Source organism: Neodiprion lecontei, chromosome 7, assembly GCF_021901455.1.
Source record: "Neodiprion lecontei isolate iyNeoLeco1 chromosome 7, iyNeoLeco1.1, whole genome shotgun sequence".
Taxonomy (NCBI): domain Eukaryota; kingdom Metazoa; phylum Arthropoda; class Insecta; order Hymenoptera; family Diprionidae; genus Neodiprion; species Neodiprion lecontei.
The window spans coordinates 26262777-26278886 of record NC_060266.1 but is presented as its reverse complement, the minus strand read 5'-3'; the positions used below and the strand labels follow the sequence as shown (position 1 = coordinate 26278886).

At 45.4% G+C, this 16110-nt stretch overlaps 2 protein-coding genes across 8 annotated transcripts in view; one reads left to right on the top strand and one right to left on the bottom strand.

Moving 5' to 3' along the window:
* The window catches only part of LOC124295596, a 110645-nt gene that overhangs the window by 70950 nt on the left and 23585 nt on the right, over nucleotides 1–16110 (top strand). For all 4 annotated transcript variants that reach the window (XR_006905487.1, XR_006905488.1, XM_046746073.1 and 1 more), the window contains one exon: nucleotides 2545–2621. Coding sequence is in view for 2 of the 4 variants with exons in the window: in XM_046746073.1 (XP_046602029.1) it covers nucleotides 2545–2621 (77 nt within the window). In the remaining 2 variants the exon portion in view is untranslated. The remainder of the gene's footprint in view (nucleotides 1–2544; nucleotides 2622–16110) is intronic.
* Nucleotides 1–16110, bottom strand: part of LOC107220852 (protein madd-4) — a 94196-nt gene that overhangs the window by 63494 nt on the left and 14592 nt on the right. The window lies entirely within an intron of this gene.

Genomic DNA, 16110 nt, shown 5'->3' with positions numbered 1-16110 from the left:
ATGCGAAACGTCCGTGGCGCGGTTAGGAACCGGTTAGAACCGTTCCTTGTCAAAAACGGTGACGTGCATCCGGCATGATCCGAAGATCCTGACTAGACAGAGTCAGGTCTTCGTGAAATTAATATTCATTAATACAGGAAATTGCAAAGGCTTCCTACACACGTTGAATTTAGGTTTATCAGGCGGAGAAGGAGGAACGAAAGGATGGTCATGCGGTCATTTATTATTTGCCAAATCCGTTGCGGCCGGTTTTCTAATCTCCCTACCTTTTTCGGAAAATAGAAAGGGAGCAAAAATTGAAAGAAAATAAAAACACATGGTGGAACAGAAAAATGACAAAATTAAAGCTCCTCGGTTAAAACTTAATTAATTGAACAATTAGTCAACTCGCTATCCGCCGCCTCCGTGCGGCATATCATACGTTTGCTGTGTATGGGTATATTTATGCATATTTTTACTGCTGCTTAGAAATCCCTATGGTTATGAGGGAAAAAAGAATCTTGAACCCATGTTACACCGCGTGTAAAATCCTCAGCAACGCGGCAGTCTAGATGAACACTTGATTCTCATCGAAGAGTTCTTGCATATTAATTGAGAATACCGCATGTCGATAATAAGGGAGCTTCGTCGAGACCCACTCGAATCTACATGTGTACCTTTTTCGTAATTGAAATCTGCCTTACGCCGTCAGATTTTTGTCGTTTTTTGTTTTTCTAATTTTGTTCTTCTTCTTCATCGACCGGAGATTTGCACAAGCAGCTGCTGCGTTCTTGTTCCCTGACTACGCGTATCATCGGCAATTTGTAGCGTTGCGCATCGACTATAACTCAACGGTCTCGATACGAAACCCGAGCACAAGCAATAAGCTCTGATCCTGTAGCCTACAGGGTACAGAAAGGCTCGACAAAAAGGTGATGTCAGTCTGTGTAGTTCAACATGTTGGGGACGATAAATCATTGCGAATCACCCTGCCTGCCGCTGGTCGGCGTATGGGGAAAGGGATAGAGGCCAAGGTGACACCCACCTTTGTCTATACTTCGATACATCCGAAGTATATACGCGCTGTGAGTAAACGAAACGTGCCGATCAATTCAAAGTTACGATATTACCACCCACTGCCAACTTTTCCATCAGTATTTTTCCCCGTGGGGTTATAAGACCACGAACCCTGGACTAATTTTGCCCAACACACTTATCGCCTATGACGTCTAAGCTTTATACAGCGTCCTGGCCGCCCTGCGAGACGTTCTCAGCCCTCGAACAATTTGCGGTGAAAAGCTAATACCGTCAGGATCGCATCGATATTGTATAATCCGTACATACCTCCAGCCACCCGAAAGCTATTACAGTAATTTGCTCTCCTATCAGGATACCCATCAAGTAGGTAAGAGATTGCGATACCTGTATAGGTATAACACGTATTGCTATCCGGAACATCCTCGGTACGTAATGAGCATCATCCTCAACCTTGCGAGTAGCATCGCACGTGCACCCAAAGATATTGCCGATCAGTCTCCGCGACGGAATTTCGAACTCTTTGAAACGAAAAAACGACGACTGTTTCTTCGTTATCTCTCTCGTACTTATTTTCCTCGAATTGAGGAAATGAAGAGGATTAAAAGGACGAGGTTCGTAACGTTACTTTAACTATGCATGTTTAGGAAAAAGCGTTACTTCGCACCCTCACAGCAATGTCCGAAATTTAGTAAACCGTGACAAAGGAAACGTACTCTTATTTTTAAAAGCCAACACCTTCGAAGTCTGTCTAAAATTGCTAAATAATAATGTTTTTCCCTGATGTTTCGTTACTTTAACGTTACTAATTTCAGTCTCATAAAGGGTCGGTAACTAGAAGGACTCTCGTCTCTTGTTCACGAGGAAAGAGTTACGAGAATCTGCGAATTAAGATTGCCGAGCTTCTCGGAGATTCGCGGTTTTAACGTTGCCTTCAAATTTCTTCCCCGCAGTTGCCGCGTCGAGGCTTTTAATTTGCAGAGCCAAAAGTTACGGGCTTATAACTACAAGAGGATAGCCTCTGGCGTAACTTTTCCTCTCCTATACACGTACCTACGTTTCTTTTGTCCCTGCCGTGCCGTAGTGTCCTTAATATCCACACTTACTTAGGCAGTCTTGGGGAAAATCGACTCTAGACAAGAGACGGAAGGGAAGCCTTTCTAGCCCCGTGAAAAATTAAATCGAATTTTCAGCTTATGTTTAGTACATATTCCCCAAGCTGGCTGTCCGCGTAGGAAAGGGAGACCGAGATGGCCTCGCTGTAGGCCGGGAAGGAATGGTCGGGGGCCCGGGCCCGGCAAAACACCCCGGGGACCCATGCGGCTAAATTCTCTTCTCTCCGAATGGAGGTCGCGGATAAAGAAAGTCAAAAACTGCCGCCTACACGACCCTATACCGACACCTTTAACTGTCGACGACGTGTCCTTCATTTCCTTCTCCGAATCTCGTCTATAAAAAATTTCCCAATTCTTGCATGCCCGTTCGAGGGGACCAAGTTTTAGTTTTATGCCGGTTTCTTCAATTTTCCAGCCTGTGCCCACCGACTTGAGAGAGGATGTGGATACTATGGAACGACGAAACAAGTTTTGGTACTATTTTTGCCAAAGGTAAGAAATGTCACACAATCATTTATTCCCAGACTCGTTTATTCCCACGTGCTGTACATTCTGGTTTTAACGCGACTGACGACGATGCTCGATGCAACACATTACAATATTTACATTTCGTTCATCCTTCAATGCTATTTACACTACGTACACTGCGTAAGTGAGTATTAATAATGAAAACGAAAAATAAAATTTGCCCGTGCCTACAACAAATTTGGCTCCTTCACTCAGCGTCACGGCGATGAAATATTCCTTCATAAGTTCTTCCTTACTTTTTCACGTTCCTTAAATAATCCGGTGACGCCTGTGAATTGCAGGAAAATCCGGGGGACGTATGTCAGGGGAAACAGGTGGCTCACAATCAGTTGACGTGAAAAGCTTTTTATACACCCACCTCGTACGTACACCCATTTTTCTCGCCTGAAGACGAATCATAGAGCCTGCAAGGAGCGAATTATTACTATTACCGATTCCTAATTCAACGGAGATCGCAATTTGTCAAGAACGAATCACCCGTTTGATGTCGTCTATTGAAATGGGAATAAGCCGCGTAGAGATTAAAAGTGACGATGATGATGTTATAATAATAATAACAATAATAATCGTGAAACTAGGTAGAATTCGTAAATATATGTATACGTCTTCATCAGGCGCGTTAGGTGTTACAGGCAGCTATACTTTATTAACGCGATTACGATGCGAGAGGTGTTTAAAAATTCAACTAAATTTCTTCTTTCACTATTATTTATTCATTTGACTATTTTCCCTCCACGTTACCCAACCACAGCTGCCGCGTTCGTCTTGCGTTGCGCAACGTGCAGCAGGAAGACTCGGTCCTCGTCGTTTAAAATTATCCGTTTCTAATACCGCCCGCTTCTTCTACAGCTGTACGAGTATAAGGTGTTACATACGTAATTGCGCGCTCGGCCGTCCTTCCCCCGGGTTACTCTCCCTGCACGGCTAATTAGTATACAATTTCAAATTAATTACGCTACCTTACCCGCTAAATGGTACTCGGTTATAATTTCGTGACTCCGGAGTTCAAACGCGAACGACTATGATAATAGCCTCTCTGTCTCGGATACGATGGAAATGGTCACGGTGGAACATCTCGGCTCCGCTCAACTTTAGCTGCATAATGGCTTCCCACCTTCGATATCTTTTCTCTCTATTTAACATCAGCTCTCACGGTGAACACTCATCGATACCTGGCCGTGCCTCGGAGGGCGGGATCGAAATACCGAATTTGGAAAGTGCGAAAATGAGAAAATTTTCAAATCTGAAACATCGAAATTCCGAACGATCGAAGATTTTGAGTTCTGTGAATTTACTAGCTCGGTGAAATTTCACCACTTTGATCTTTCTTCGTTTTGGATTTTCGATATTTTTACGTTCGGAATCCTGGTCATTCCGATTTTCGGTTCATCTCATTTTTTACACCGACTAGTCGGGTAAGCTTCGCTGTGCGAGTATACTGTAACTTTCGGACTTTTACTCCGTCAAAACTTGATTTTTCGTAGTTTGCTCTATCGGCACTTTACTTGTCGTAACTTGAATCTCGGAACTTTGCGCCATCGTGTTCCCGACCATTCGAAACTTTGTTGTTTCTTCAAACTTTGATTTCTTTACCTCAAGTTTCGCCACCAAATAATTCGGAATTCGGCGCTTTCGTAACTTTTCAAATTCGGAACTTCCACCCCCCCGCCCCAGCCGCGGGATGCCCGTTTCTGCAAAAGGCACCACGCACGCTGCACAGAACGAGGACCCGCGCAGACACACGTATCAATGATGATGGAAAGGTAAGAAAAGCTTTCGCGATCACGTGAGCTCGTGTGCTACGTGTCGCTCGGTGGTACGAAGTCACGATCTGAAATCAATATGGCGTCCTTCCATCGCGTACAGGGTCGCGCCCGGCGGAGATGGCACCTTGCTCGGCCTCCGTCTACCTATCTATCTATCTATCTATCTATCTATCCATCTATCCATCTATCTATCCACCTACCAGCCCCACCGTTCGCGTCAAATCTGTCACGACACGTCAATCATCTCGCCAACTATCCCGTCGTCGGTATTGCATCCGTATCTCGGTGCTGGAGTCAGTCGTGAAAAGACGAAAAAATCTCTTCCCCGACTTGTGTATATTTTAATTTTTTCAACCCCCGGTTCTGCGCCTTGAAATTTTTTTTTGTTATTTCAACCACTCCAAAGTTTCTTTTTATGGAAATAACGTTAAATACAGGTTGAGAATTTCGAGGAAAAAGAAGCGAGGGAAAATAAGAAAATAAGAAGAAAAAAAAAAAAAAACACACCGACTGGGAGAGAATGAGGAAAAATAATAATAAAACTCGCCCTTTCACTCCTCGTAAAATAACGCCGGCTTCGGGGTGAAGGGGGGGAAAGGAACCCGCGCCGAGATGATTCCTTTAATTCAACTCCCGAATCAATATCGTAGAGGTTGTAGCCGCGAAGAGGTTCTTCCCAGCACCCTGGCGCCACATGGTCCATCTGTTCGTCTGGCTGCCTCCCTGCAGACTCCTTGACTGCCCCGCCTGCGCCAGCGGCCGGGAACTTTTCACGTCTTGCGATTTTTCGCGGGATGCGCGACCGCCTTTCGCATCCGTGCGCGGCCACGCTCGGGTCCTCTACATATTACAGATATCGGCTCGGAAATCAGCCAAGCCTGTGAGAATTATACTCCGGGACGAAGACCACCAGGGTGACGACGGAACGTGAAGACCGGAAACAGTCAGGGAATTTAGTCTATCGGGGAAAAGTCAGAGAATTATGATGGACAAACTCAAGCCATGCTTTGTAAACTCAGTTAAAGTAACTTTGGGAAATGATATCGTTCAATTTCTAATTATTTGTGTGAAAAAAAGCAGTACTGCGTGTTTTTTAGATCGATATTCATGCATTCAAGGTGCCCAACTTGTGGAGTTTTTAGTCAGAAAAGCTGACCAACATCACCTCTGAGAATTGGAAATTTTTTGTACGGAACGAGTCAGGGAATTTTATTTGAACAAAATTGGCGCAGACACGTGCTGGTCCTGTCGGGTATTTTATTCCGACACGTCTAACCGTGGACAAATACCGTGCGTTAAAGATCACGCAGGGGAGGCGAGGAATTCGTGGATATAAAACCCTGGAGACGAGTATGTAAGATATGTATATATACAAAATACGAAAGATTATTATTCACGATCGAGATCCCTCCAAAAATGACGCTTCGGTCCAACGAGTCCCGTCCCATGCTTGAGGGGATCCAGGGTGAGGCGGGTATACGTGCTGAATTTTAATTCGATTCGATGCCTTCTCCTCCCTCTCCCTTCTTCTCCTCTTCTTCCGTTTTTCTTTCTTCTCCTCCTAAGCATGCAGCCCTTGCTCCTGCAGGCTATGTACCTACTTTTGCGCAAATCGTTCTGTTATCTTTGCCCGCGGGGTCGTTTTGACAGGGAACCCGTTTGGGAATACCTCGAACACACCGCCTAATTCTCACACGGGTCCGTTCTACAAATATCACCAGGAGCTCGAGTCGCCGCTGAGAACGCTTTTTCCGAAATTAACACTTCACCTACACATACACACGTTATACAGCTTTTGCGTACTCGTATGTTCGCGATACGTGCTAAACTTTTTACTCCTTGACACACGGTATATACTACATTCGTTCAAGCGCGTCTTCGCATCGTATTTCGTCATGTGCAAACACCCCGAAATATATATTTGAGGAATAGAGTTCGGAAAGATTTTCAAATTGCCAATAAAAATTTGTTGACTTTTCGCGAGATCCTGCCCTGATAACGTATCACATACCCATCATTTCTACAGAAACGTCGAGATGTTAGATGAATAAAGAAAGCCGCCTCCGACTTTGCCCCGGTTCCGTTTCGGGGTGCTCTTTCCGCTCCGATATCGGCGTCAGCAGCCAAGATGTTAATATTTTAGGAGCACGCCGTACGGTTGTCAACCCTGGCGAGATTCACCGCGGGTATCGTTCTCCCGGGGTAGGAGAACGGCCGGCATCGAAGCAAGCACACCATCAAAACCAAGAGTACACCATCTGTCTTCCTGCTCCCTCCCCCTCCACCTCTCTTTCTACGTCTAACGTTAAACCTCCGGGCCCCGAGCTCATTTGAATAAGACGGCAGTTAGTCCTGTTTATATAGTGTACAGCTTTTGACAAACGATTACAAATTGTCCTCACGCCGATCCAAGGGCTTTGTCACTGTATAAGGGCACCTTCTCCTCCTCCTCCCCCCCCTCTCGTCTCGTCTTCTTTTTTCTTTACTAATTTTTGCTTTTTCATCGACTCGCAACCAAGAAATTATAACCGTAAGAATTAATCACGCATTCGCATACGAGTATTACAGGTGTACAGTCGCCACGTGTAGATGAAACAAAATTCGTCCTACAGGTACGACATCGTCGTTGTCGCTAGTAGAGGCTTAGCGAGACGTATTCAAGAGATGATTTGTCCAATTAGAAAAATTTCGTGTATGAATTCTCTCTCTGTCCGTCTCTCTCTCTCTCTCTCTTCCTCTCTTCCTCTTATCAACAAAGCGCTCCCTCGATCGTTATTCCAGATCTCAACTAACAATAAGCCATTATTCGTCGACGAGAGTCGCTTCCCTGAAGAACTGTTCCTTCCCGAAAATAAGTGGAGCCATCGGAATTCAGACGGAACCGAAAAGTGAGGAGAGATCTTAGGAAAATAATGTCAGGCGAATTTCAACCTATGGAATATATCGGCCCAGGGTCGAGTCCTGACCTAGTTTATCTTCCAAAAAAACTTGGAAAAATTTTCGCACACGCGTCACAAGGATCTCCCCAACCGTACGCACCGTCTGATTATCATACAACGTCTTCTCTTCTCTGCCAACTAATTTCCATTCCACTCTCTTCCGAAAAATAATTTTCACTCTCGGGTTCCCTTTTACTCAATCTCCCATTCACAGCAGTCGTATAAGCTCTTGGTAATGATCACCGTCCCGATGCTATCGGAAGAGATAATCTCGGACGTTAGGTGACGGTGAAAAGGCTAATCGGGATAAAAATTGATTGAGCAAGGGCGGTCGGCAGGTAAGTATACGTGTAAAAGATGAACGGAGTCGAGAGGATGAGACGAGTCCGCATCGCTGCACCGGCAGAGCAGCCATTTAATTCATTCGTGCGGTGCAGCCTCGGCTGCAAGACGCGACACATGGGTATCGACCTCCGATGCGCGGAGCGGAGGGACGCCGGGCGTCGTTGAGAGGCAGCCGTCCCGGCGCCTGAAAGAGCGTCGGTACGCCCGCGGCCAGGCGGCGAGCCTGGGTTGCCGGGAGGGAGGGGGGAGGAACGCTTACATCATATTCTGATCTACAGGGACACCCTGGGGAATATATGAAGATGCCGCGGCGGCGACACCGACGCCTGTACTCGAGATCGCGCCTCGAAGATCTCTTATCTCTGAGGAGGAAAAAGGAACGATGCAGACGCGAAAGAACTTCTCGATGTCTCGCGACCGTCTGCCCGCGGGTTAACCCGTTCGCTCGCGCAATTCGGTTTTTTTTCTTACTTCTTGGTTTTAATGCCACGGAAACGCAATTGCACGTTTCCCATTATACGTATTCTTCGACGCTGAATGCGAATCTGACGTGAAAAATTTATGGAAACTAAAAATAATACCTAAAATGGGGTGAAATCGGGATTAGTTAACAAGATTATTTTGGGTAGTTTTCTTGAATGAGATTTTGTACGAATATTCATTTTGAGACGGTACGATATTAGACCGAGAATAGACGCGAACCCCAATACTATCTGTATGCATCCCTGAGGAGGGTGAAAACTACCCCTATGTGTTGAATTTTGTAAGTCTAATGGCTATTCTGAGATCTTTGTTTGCCACCGAACGAATGCCAAGCGTTTTTAGTATACGTTTATTATAAAATTTTTCCGCTAACGCGTTACGTTCGAGGAAATACCTTTTCTTCCATACGTTTATTTATGACAATTGTAAACAATTACGGATTCACACAAAATTGTAATCATTCCGAGGACAAATATTTTTTTACCCATGAATGCTAAAAACAAATTCAGAATTTTGCATGGAGTATAAAAAAACATTATAAAAAGAAAAGAAGAAAAGGCTGCCACTATAGCGATTTCTGTGACCGAAATGTATGCGCTGTATTTTCACTCGAGTTATTTTCTCCTCGTTTATACACGCGGAAAAACATTATCTTTTTCGGATCATCAAAGACTTCGAAAAACGGTTTTCCAACGCCGATTTTCGCTGTTTCGAACTCACCATCGAATTCAACGACTCTGAACTGTACAAACAATTACCCCAGGCGAAACAACTCAGGTTCGCTAGAGGTAAAGGGATAAATGCAGTGTAACAATTCTGCCCCCGGGTTAGTAATATATACGGAGTTTATGCTATACATAATGTAATACAAGCGGGAAAGTTGTTCCTCTCATTTCCACAAGCAACGACATCATTGCGGCCCGGCACCCCTGTAAGGTTGCAAATTAATAATTATTCACCGAAAGTTGTATAATTAGATCGCGTGATAATTGTGTAAGTTGTACGCACCGCGGTCCGTCTACTAGGTTCACGTCCAAATTATTCATTCAGTCTCGCATTTTAAAAAGGCAGGGAAAAAAATTGCTCGGAATTTTTCTTTAAATATTCAATTAATCAAGAAAGTTGGATCAAAATTTGAAGAATGGTAAATTAAAAAGAAGGAAGAAGAAAATTATGAAAGAAATTGTCTTGCTCCGAGAGGGTAACGCCGTCATTCCGAGGACTGTAAAGTATGATACGCGGTTTCAAGGCAGGGATAGACCATTGTTTGTAAGTTACACGTAAGTAATAACAGTTGTCGGCTGACGCCGAGCGTGAAACTCGATTGTTGTAAAGCCTTTATGACGGCGATAAAACGGCGCACTTTCGTGCCACGGCACTCTGGGAGTATAAGGTGGTGGCGAGGAGGCGCTAACTTTGTAACGAAATAAGCATCGAAAAAATCGAGTTTAAACTTCTCGTCCCCCTACCCTTTTCCAACCCCACCTCGCCGCCATCGTTTAATGCGAAGACAGTCTTGCCGCAGGCGGTATTTTCGAATCGTTGTTTCGAGGCTGGGGCCGAGCGGTGATCGAGAGATCTGGAAGCGGGAATTGTGGAATTAGAGATCGAATATTGGGTGGAAAACACACGAGGGCTTGTTACGGATTTCATTTAAATATAAAACCGATTCGAAGTTTCACTATTATTCTCGGTTGCGTTATAAATTCTTTGGGAGAACATCGGACCACACAATAGGAAATTTGTATTCCTGGTGTAGAGGATTTGGTCAGACAACCGCCGCGGTCTGGTATGTGATTTTTTTTTTTTTTTGTTCTCCTTACACCGTTTCGTTGGTTTTTAAATCGTCGTCAAGTAGAAATGTTTGGAACCGTTTCAAATCGAATCTACGACGGTATAAAAATTTCATTGGCACGCCTTCCCGGTCATTGTTAGCGCTCCAACTACCTCCAAGTACCTACCTACGTATCGCCACTTCTCTTCACTTCTCTTATATACGAGTGTACGTCTATCTCGCTGCATTTGACATCGTCAAAGCCAAAACTTGCACGAGATTGAAGTCAGTAACGTTAATGCAACGAAATATTGAAACTAAAACCATTGTTTTGAAAGCTTAGAACGACTTTGAAGGAGTTTAATTTCCAAAATCGGAATACACTTTGCTCGTGAAAAATAAATCACTCAATGCAATAATAATTTTTCCTGGAAATGAATCGTTAAGAACTTAACTCTCTCAAACTTGTAACCACCGAAGCTCTCCTCTCATACAATGTACTTGCATTCCGTCTGAGTACTTTTTATCGGGATTCCTCTGGAGTTTCCAATCTTCGTACGAAAGATATCGTCACGGTTGTCTGCATTCTGCAAATGGCATAACAGTTAGTTAGTATTCGCGCCGCGGGTTTCCCGCGGACTTTGCAACTAACTGCAACAACCTCCACCGCGCCCCTGACCGAAGTGGCAGGTATTCAAGAGCCCTGCACCTCCGTACGCGAATGGGATTGCCGGGAGTTTCAAGTTTCACGTAAAGGAGAACCGCGCCGCAAGTTTACTTCTTCCGCTCTTCTTCCTTCCTCTCCCTCGGTCCATCTCCAGGGACACATTCCGTCGATCTGGACGAGCACGGCTTACGTGCAGGTAACCAAGCCAGAGGGCAGAGGAGGTACGATGTGGGGAAAAAAAATTCGCACCTGCAGGATTCCTTAATCACGACTCGGTGCGATCTCTCTCCCTCTCCCTCCCTTTCATTCTTTTCCGCACTAACGAATGTTAAATTCAAATCAAATCTCGTGAATTCGAAATCTTCTCTATTCTGATCGTAAAAATGAGAAGGCGGATGAATTGATTATGGTAAAAATTTTACCATCGCGTACAGGGCTGAGCAAATAACTAAGTCATCGATATTTTGAATCACAATTGTACTCGAATTAGTCGCCAACGGCTGTACAGCGTGCTGAATTTACGGGGCGTAATCCTCTCAGATACGCAGCCGCGATCGAAAAGGCGCCCGCTGCTAATCCGGAAGTTGGAATTCTCCGATTTTCTCTGTTAATTGGTCGAGATTCTGTTCGCTGTTTGGTTATTCCAGGCGCATTCGGCAAGGCGAGCTACTGTAGGAAGTCCTGGTTAATCGTAACCCCGTTGAGCTCCGCGGGGACAATTTCTCGAGAACTTGGTCCCTCCCACTCTCTACCCATCTCCCTCTCACTCTCCCTCGGGACATCCTTCCTATGCGCTAGTCGCAAGTTGCGGTCTTTCGGCAAGAGGAACTTTTATTTTATCATGTATGGTCTAACGCGTGGGATAGAAGGAATTCACACCGAAAGGTAGCTGAACCTCGACTAAATGCTGCGAAAGTTTCGTTTGGGTAAAAATTCTTCAACTCTCATTTTCACGCACCTGCGTCGGATGGCATGAAAAAAAAGAAAGACCCGCGCTCTCATTTCCCCGGGGTGTGAAAAATTCGTAAAATCTTAATTCGACGATTAAATTTGAGAAAAAAGATACATATACAGACGCGCGCGCGCGCACGCACAAATTAACGTACGAGGGAAATAATGGCATTTGAAAAATACAAGTGGAAAAGTTTGTTCATAATTACAGATTCGAAACTCAAAAATTTTGTGGAGTGCGGCTGTGAGTACCGAATAAATGATTCCCCTGTGCATCGCAGGTGCCTCGAAAAATAAATTTAACCAAGGTCGACCTGCTGGTTTAATTAGAGAACTTGAGTCACGCGTATCGAGCAACTTGTTGATCAAAGTCGGGGTGGCCGAGCAAAGCGGAAACGTGTTGTAGCGGCATTCACCGACACACGCAGGGCCGTGACTCAAGTGTCGAGTCGCTGACTGGTGGGTATTTTTATAGAGAGAAATAGAGTAGAGGAGGAGAGCTCTCTTTGGCCCGCGGTCACGTAGCAAACCCCGATGAAAAATCTCAGGGCTCGGGGTCTCTGGGGGCGGAATGCTCGCCGAGGCGTGAAAACTCGGGCAGTATGTAGGCCAGTATGGTCGTCGGGCATTTCATTTGAGGAAAACTAGCAACCGTTTCCTGATTGATGCGCAAACATGGGGGGGCTCGGCAAAGGAGCTCGCTCTACATTTGCCGCGTAAGGATGTCCCGCGCGTTTTACATTTCGGGAGGATATTTTCTTAATGGCGGTAGAATGCATATCGCCTGCTTTTCCGGCACAACAATGACTCGGGTCCTGGGATTAAGCGCTCGTATTGTGCTCCTTGTCGTCGAAATACTCCTCTCCTGATTTGATGGGACTTTCGTACCTTTACATTGTGCCGGGAAAAAATTTTCTTTCGGCTTTTCACTATCGGTATGTCTGGCGTTTTATATACACCACGTGAATTCTCCGCTGTACAATACCCTTCGACTTTATATACCAATAAGATGCTGGAATATTACCTCGCCGCATGTCCCGAGTCTACGCGGACGCGGTCTGTACATAATGCATATGTATACGTAAGAAATACGACGGGTCATGTGGATAAAAAATATTTTAAGTATAGGTCGAGGAAAATGAGCCTCGTGGAAAGCCGATAAAAGTTGAGAGTCTCCATGCAAACCGACTCTATTCCTGCACCGTTATACGTATATTGATTGGAGTTAATGCGCTTCTTATATACGCAATGCGGAAACGTAAAGTGACCGATAAATATCCTCCACCTACCCTCGACGCGTTCCAGCCACCAAAAAAAAAAAAAATATCCCACATCACTTTCTTCCGTTTCTCTCTACCTCTCAAATATTATTCAATTTCTCAGAGCCTCAATTCTCCATCGTTTCCTACATCTAATGTCAAAATTTCTGTATCGTGACTCGTACCTTAATAAAGGAACGCCCAAGTCGAGCTGGACGTAGGACCGGAAGTAGAATAGAAAATTAAAATTAACTGTTTGTAACAATTTATCCCGGAGCGATAGGACGCGAACGAATTCTGTGTTGGGCCCCTGTCCGGGATATTTTTCGTTTGTCTTCTGCCTTTCCTCTTGGGGACTCGTAGTTCTCGCCACAACGTTAGAAACAGAGTTAAGAATAGAACGGCAGTGAAAGAACGAGTCGTGAGGCGAGAAAATGTAGGTATGCAGAGAAAACAGAAAACGGTAAACGAGCACCGGGGACTCCTGACTATCCGAATTTCCCGGTATGATATGAAATTTGGTAGCTTTCGTAGGAGAAAAAAAAGCACCCAGCGTCTTTTTTTTTAATTTTATTTCGGAGAGCTTTCAAAGTGCGCGGAGCATTATCCGAAATTTAATTCCACGTTTACGGAAAGCGCGATAAACTCAGAGAGGGGAAATAAAATTCCACATCCTGATTCGTGCAAGCTTGAAGTACCTACAGCGATCCAGTGTCATAGTAGCTTCAAACATAGGACGAAACATGATTCGTTGACGCGTAACGTTGCACATATCGTATATAACGGAATATCGGATTCCCTCTCTACGTATCACTTTGTAACGCAAGAAGGGAGCGGCTAAGGGGGAGGAGAAGGCACGCGTACGTACCTACGCGCTGGCAAGAAACATTCCACATTATCATTCTTACATTCTTCAGCCTCCTCCTCATTCTCTCAGCGAGCTTTTGTGTCTCTACGAGATTAATACGGCAGATATCCACCGAACACATATTCGCGACGCTGAGCGTCTCGGAGATTGATGAACCGCGCGGTTGTTCGGTTCATGTCGGTCTACGTACCTAGGTAGCATCGAAAATTAAATAACCTCGCACGAGAACAGCGTGATTCGTAGATGTTTACCTGTAACCGCTTCGATGAGGTGCATACATCGAGCGTGAGAAACGTGTAAAACTGTGAGCATGCACGTAGACTCGCCCGAGTAATATAGGTACAGGTACGTACATGTGATATCGATTGCCCTACATAAACCAGCACACGACCTGCACATTACATCCCCATATCTCGGCTAAGCCTGAATATTTCTATTCGCGGTAAACGCTTCGCCCGGCACCATCCTCTACCTTGACAAAGTTCTTCACAGGACGAAGCGGGCCGCAGCTTACGAGCAATGAGCAACAGCGTTCGTCGAGCAGCAGGGGGTGAGGCTTGTTCCTGTTATTTAACCTTGTTCACGGATGGTTGTTGCATCAAGTACGTGGGTGCACGGCTGCTACACCGTGGTCGGTCCCGGTACACTTAGCTCGAATCAACGCTGCTTCTACTAACGACATTCGAAACTTCCGCGATAATTAATTGTCATTATCAAGGCCTCGAGCTAGCTTTCAATCTCGGGCTTTCCGTGCCCGGGTACCAATAGCCCTTTAAAGTATCCCTATCCTGCGCTTGGCCGAATGAGAAGGATACCGAATTAGCTCTTACTCTCGCGCGTGTATCAGTAACACAGTCTCGGGCTGGGTGTCAGACGACACCCTGCCGATGTCATTTGTGGCGTGTAAATGGGTTTGCATACGTAATATGGTTACCGTGGTGTACCAATTTCTTCGTTGATTTAGAGGAAAGGAGATACCAGGCTAGATTGCTGGAATTTCGAATCGATCCGATCGAGCATAACTTGGCTAACAACAGTTGTCGTTCGATTTGGTTTAAGATGGTGTCACAGTCGCTTCGTAACGGGCATAAATCACTCGGCCGTTGGCCGGCCAGCCGGCGTGATCTCTCGAAGTGATATAGATCTTGAGAATCAGGTTGAATCTACTCGGGGAATCTCGGCTGAATCTAAGATCGGTATAAATCAGGATCTACTTTCACCACGTCGTAAACACAATCCGAGATTGTAATTTTGAATCTGTATGCAGCCGAGGGAGAGAGGACCCTCCACCCAATCAGGTGGCTATTATTATGGAGATTACGTCATAACCGGTATTAGTTCATTATCACTTCAACTCCCGCCTCGTTGTGTAGGTAGCTGGTCTGGCTGTATCTAACCAGTTCATTTCTCACCCCGTCTGATCTTACCTAACTACCGTAGTCCGACCTACCAGGTATAACAGAGGGACTGCAGGACTACGTGTTTCCTGCCTCCAAAATTAACCGCCCTCCGCAACGTCCCTCTCACTCCGACAGGGTGAAAATTTTTCTTTCGCCACGGTTGTTGTCTCTCTTCTTTTTCCTTCGCTATTATCAAGTCTGCGTGGAGATTTGAATTTAGAAACGGATCATGCTAGCCGTGAGGCATTGACGCGAGCGGACGAGTTATGGACTGATTCGACAGTTGGGTGCTTGCAAGCTTCGGAACGGAACGACTTCCTATTCCAGTGGCGCGTGCGATAACCCTGTTACGGTAGTGGCCCATCCCGTGAGACTCGCCTTTTTCTCGCTCTTAGCTTTCTCCACCTCTTTATTCCTTGCGTATGTACATACACATCCTCCTGCACGCCAAAACTTGGCCAAAACACTCTGACCTTGGCAAAACTTGGCTGGTATCCGGGTGTAGGTGCAGATCAGGTATAAAGCCAGGGAGATAATTCTCAGCCCCGTGCCGGTAGCTGCCCTGGGATCTTACCCGCTTATCCGGGAATTTTAAACCCTTTGGAAAACCGTGCTAACAGATAACGTCATGCGGGGATAAAATCGGCCATTTTACTACCCAGTCGAAACTCAGCTTGGAAAGTCTTCCTTTTCCTCCTCAAATCAAATACTTCGTTACCGATACTCCTGTGCGTGCGCCATTACCACTACCAGTGATCTCACCGTGAAACTTCCGAATCGTCCCCTCGACTTTCCCGAGGATTAAGGTTTCCCCGATACCTAATTGCCCGGGATCCGGTATTGATCCTATCGTCAGGGGTATCCCTCATTATTGAAGTTCTCGTTCGAGCTCTCGAGTAACTCGACACCTTCAACCTCACACAGAGCAAGCGGACACGATCGATGTGATTTTAAATCGGTTTGTAAAAATTTCGAAAGACCATATTTGCAAATTCTGGTGA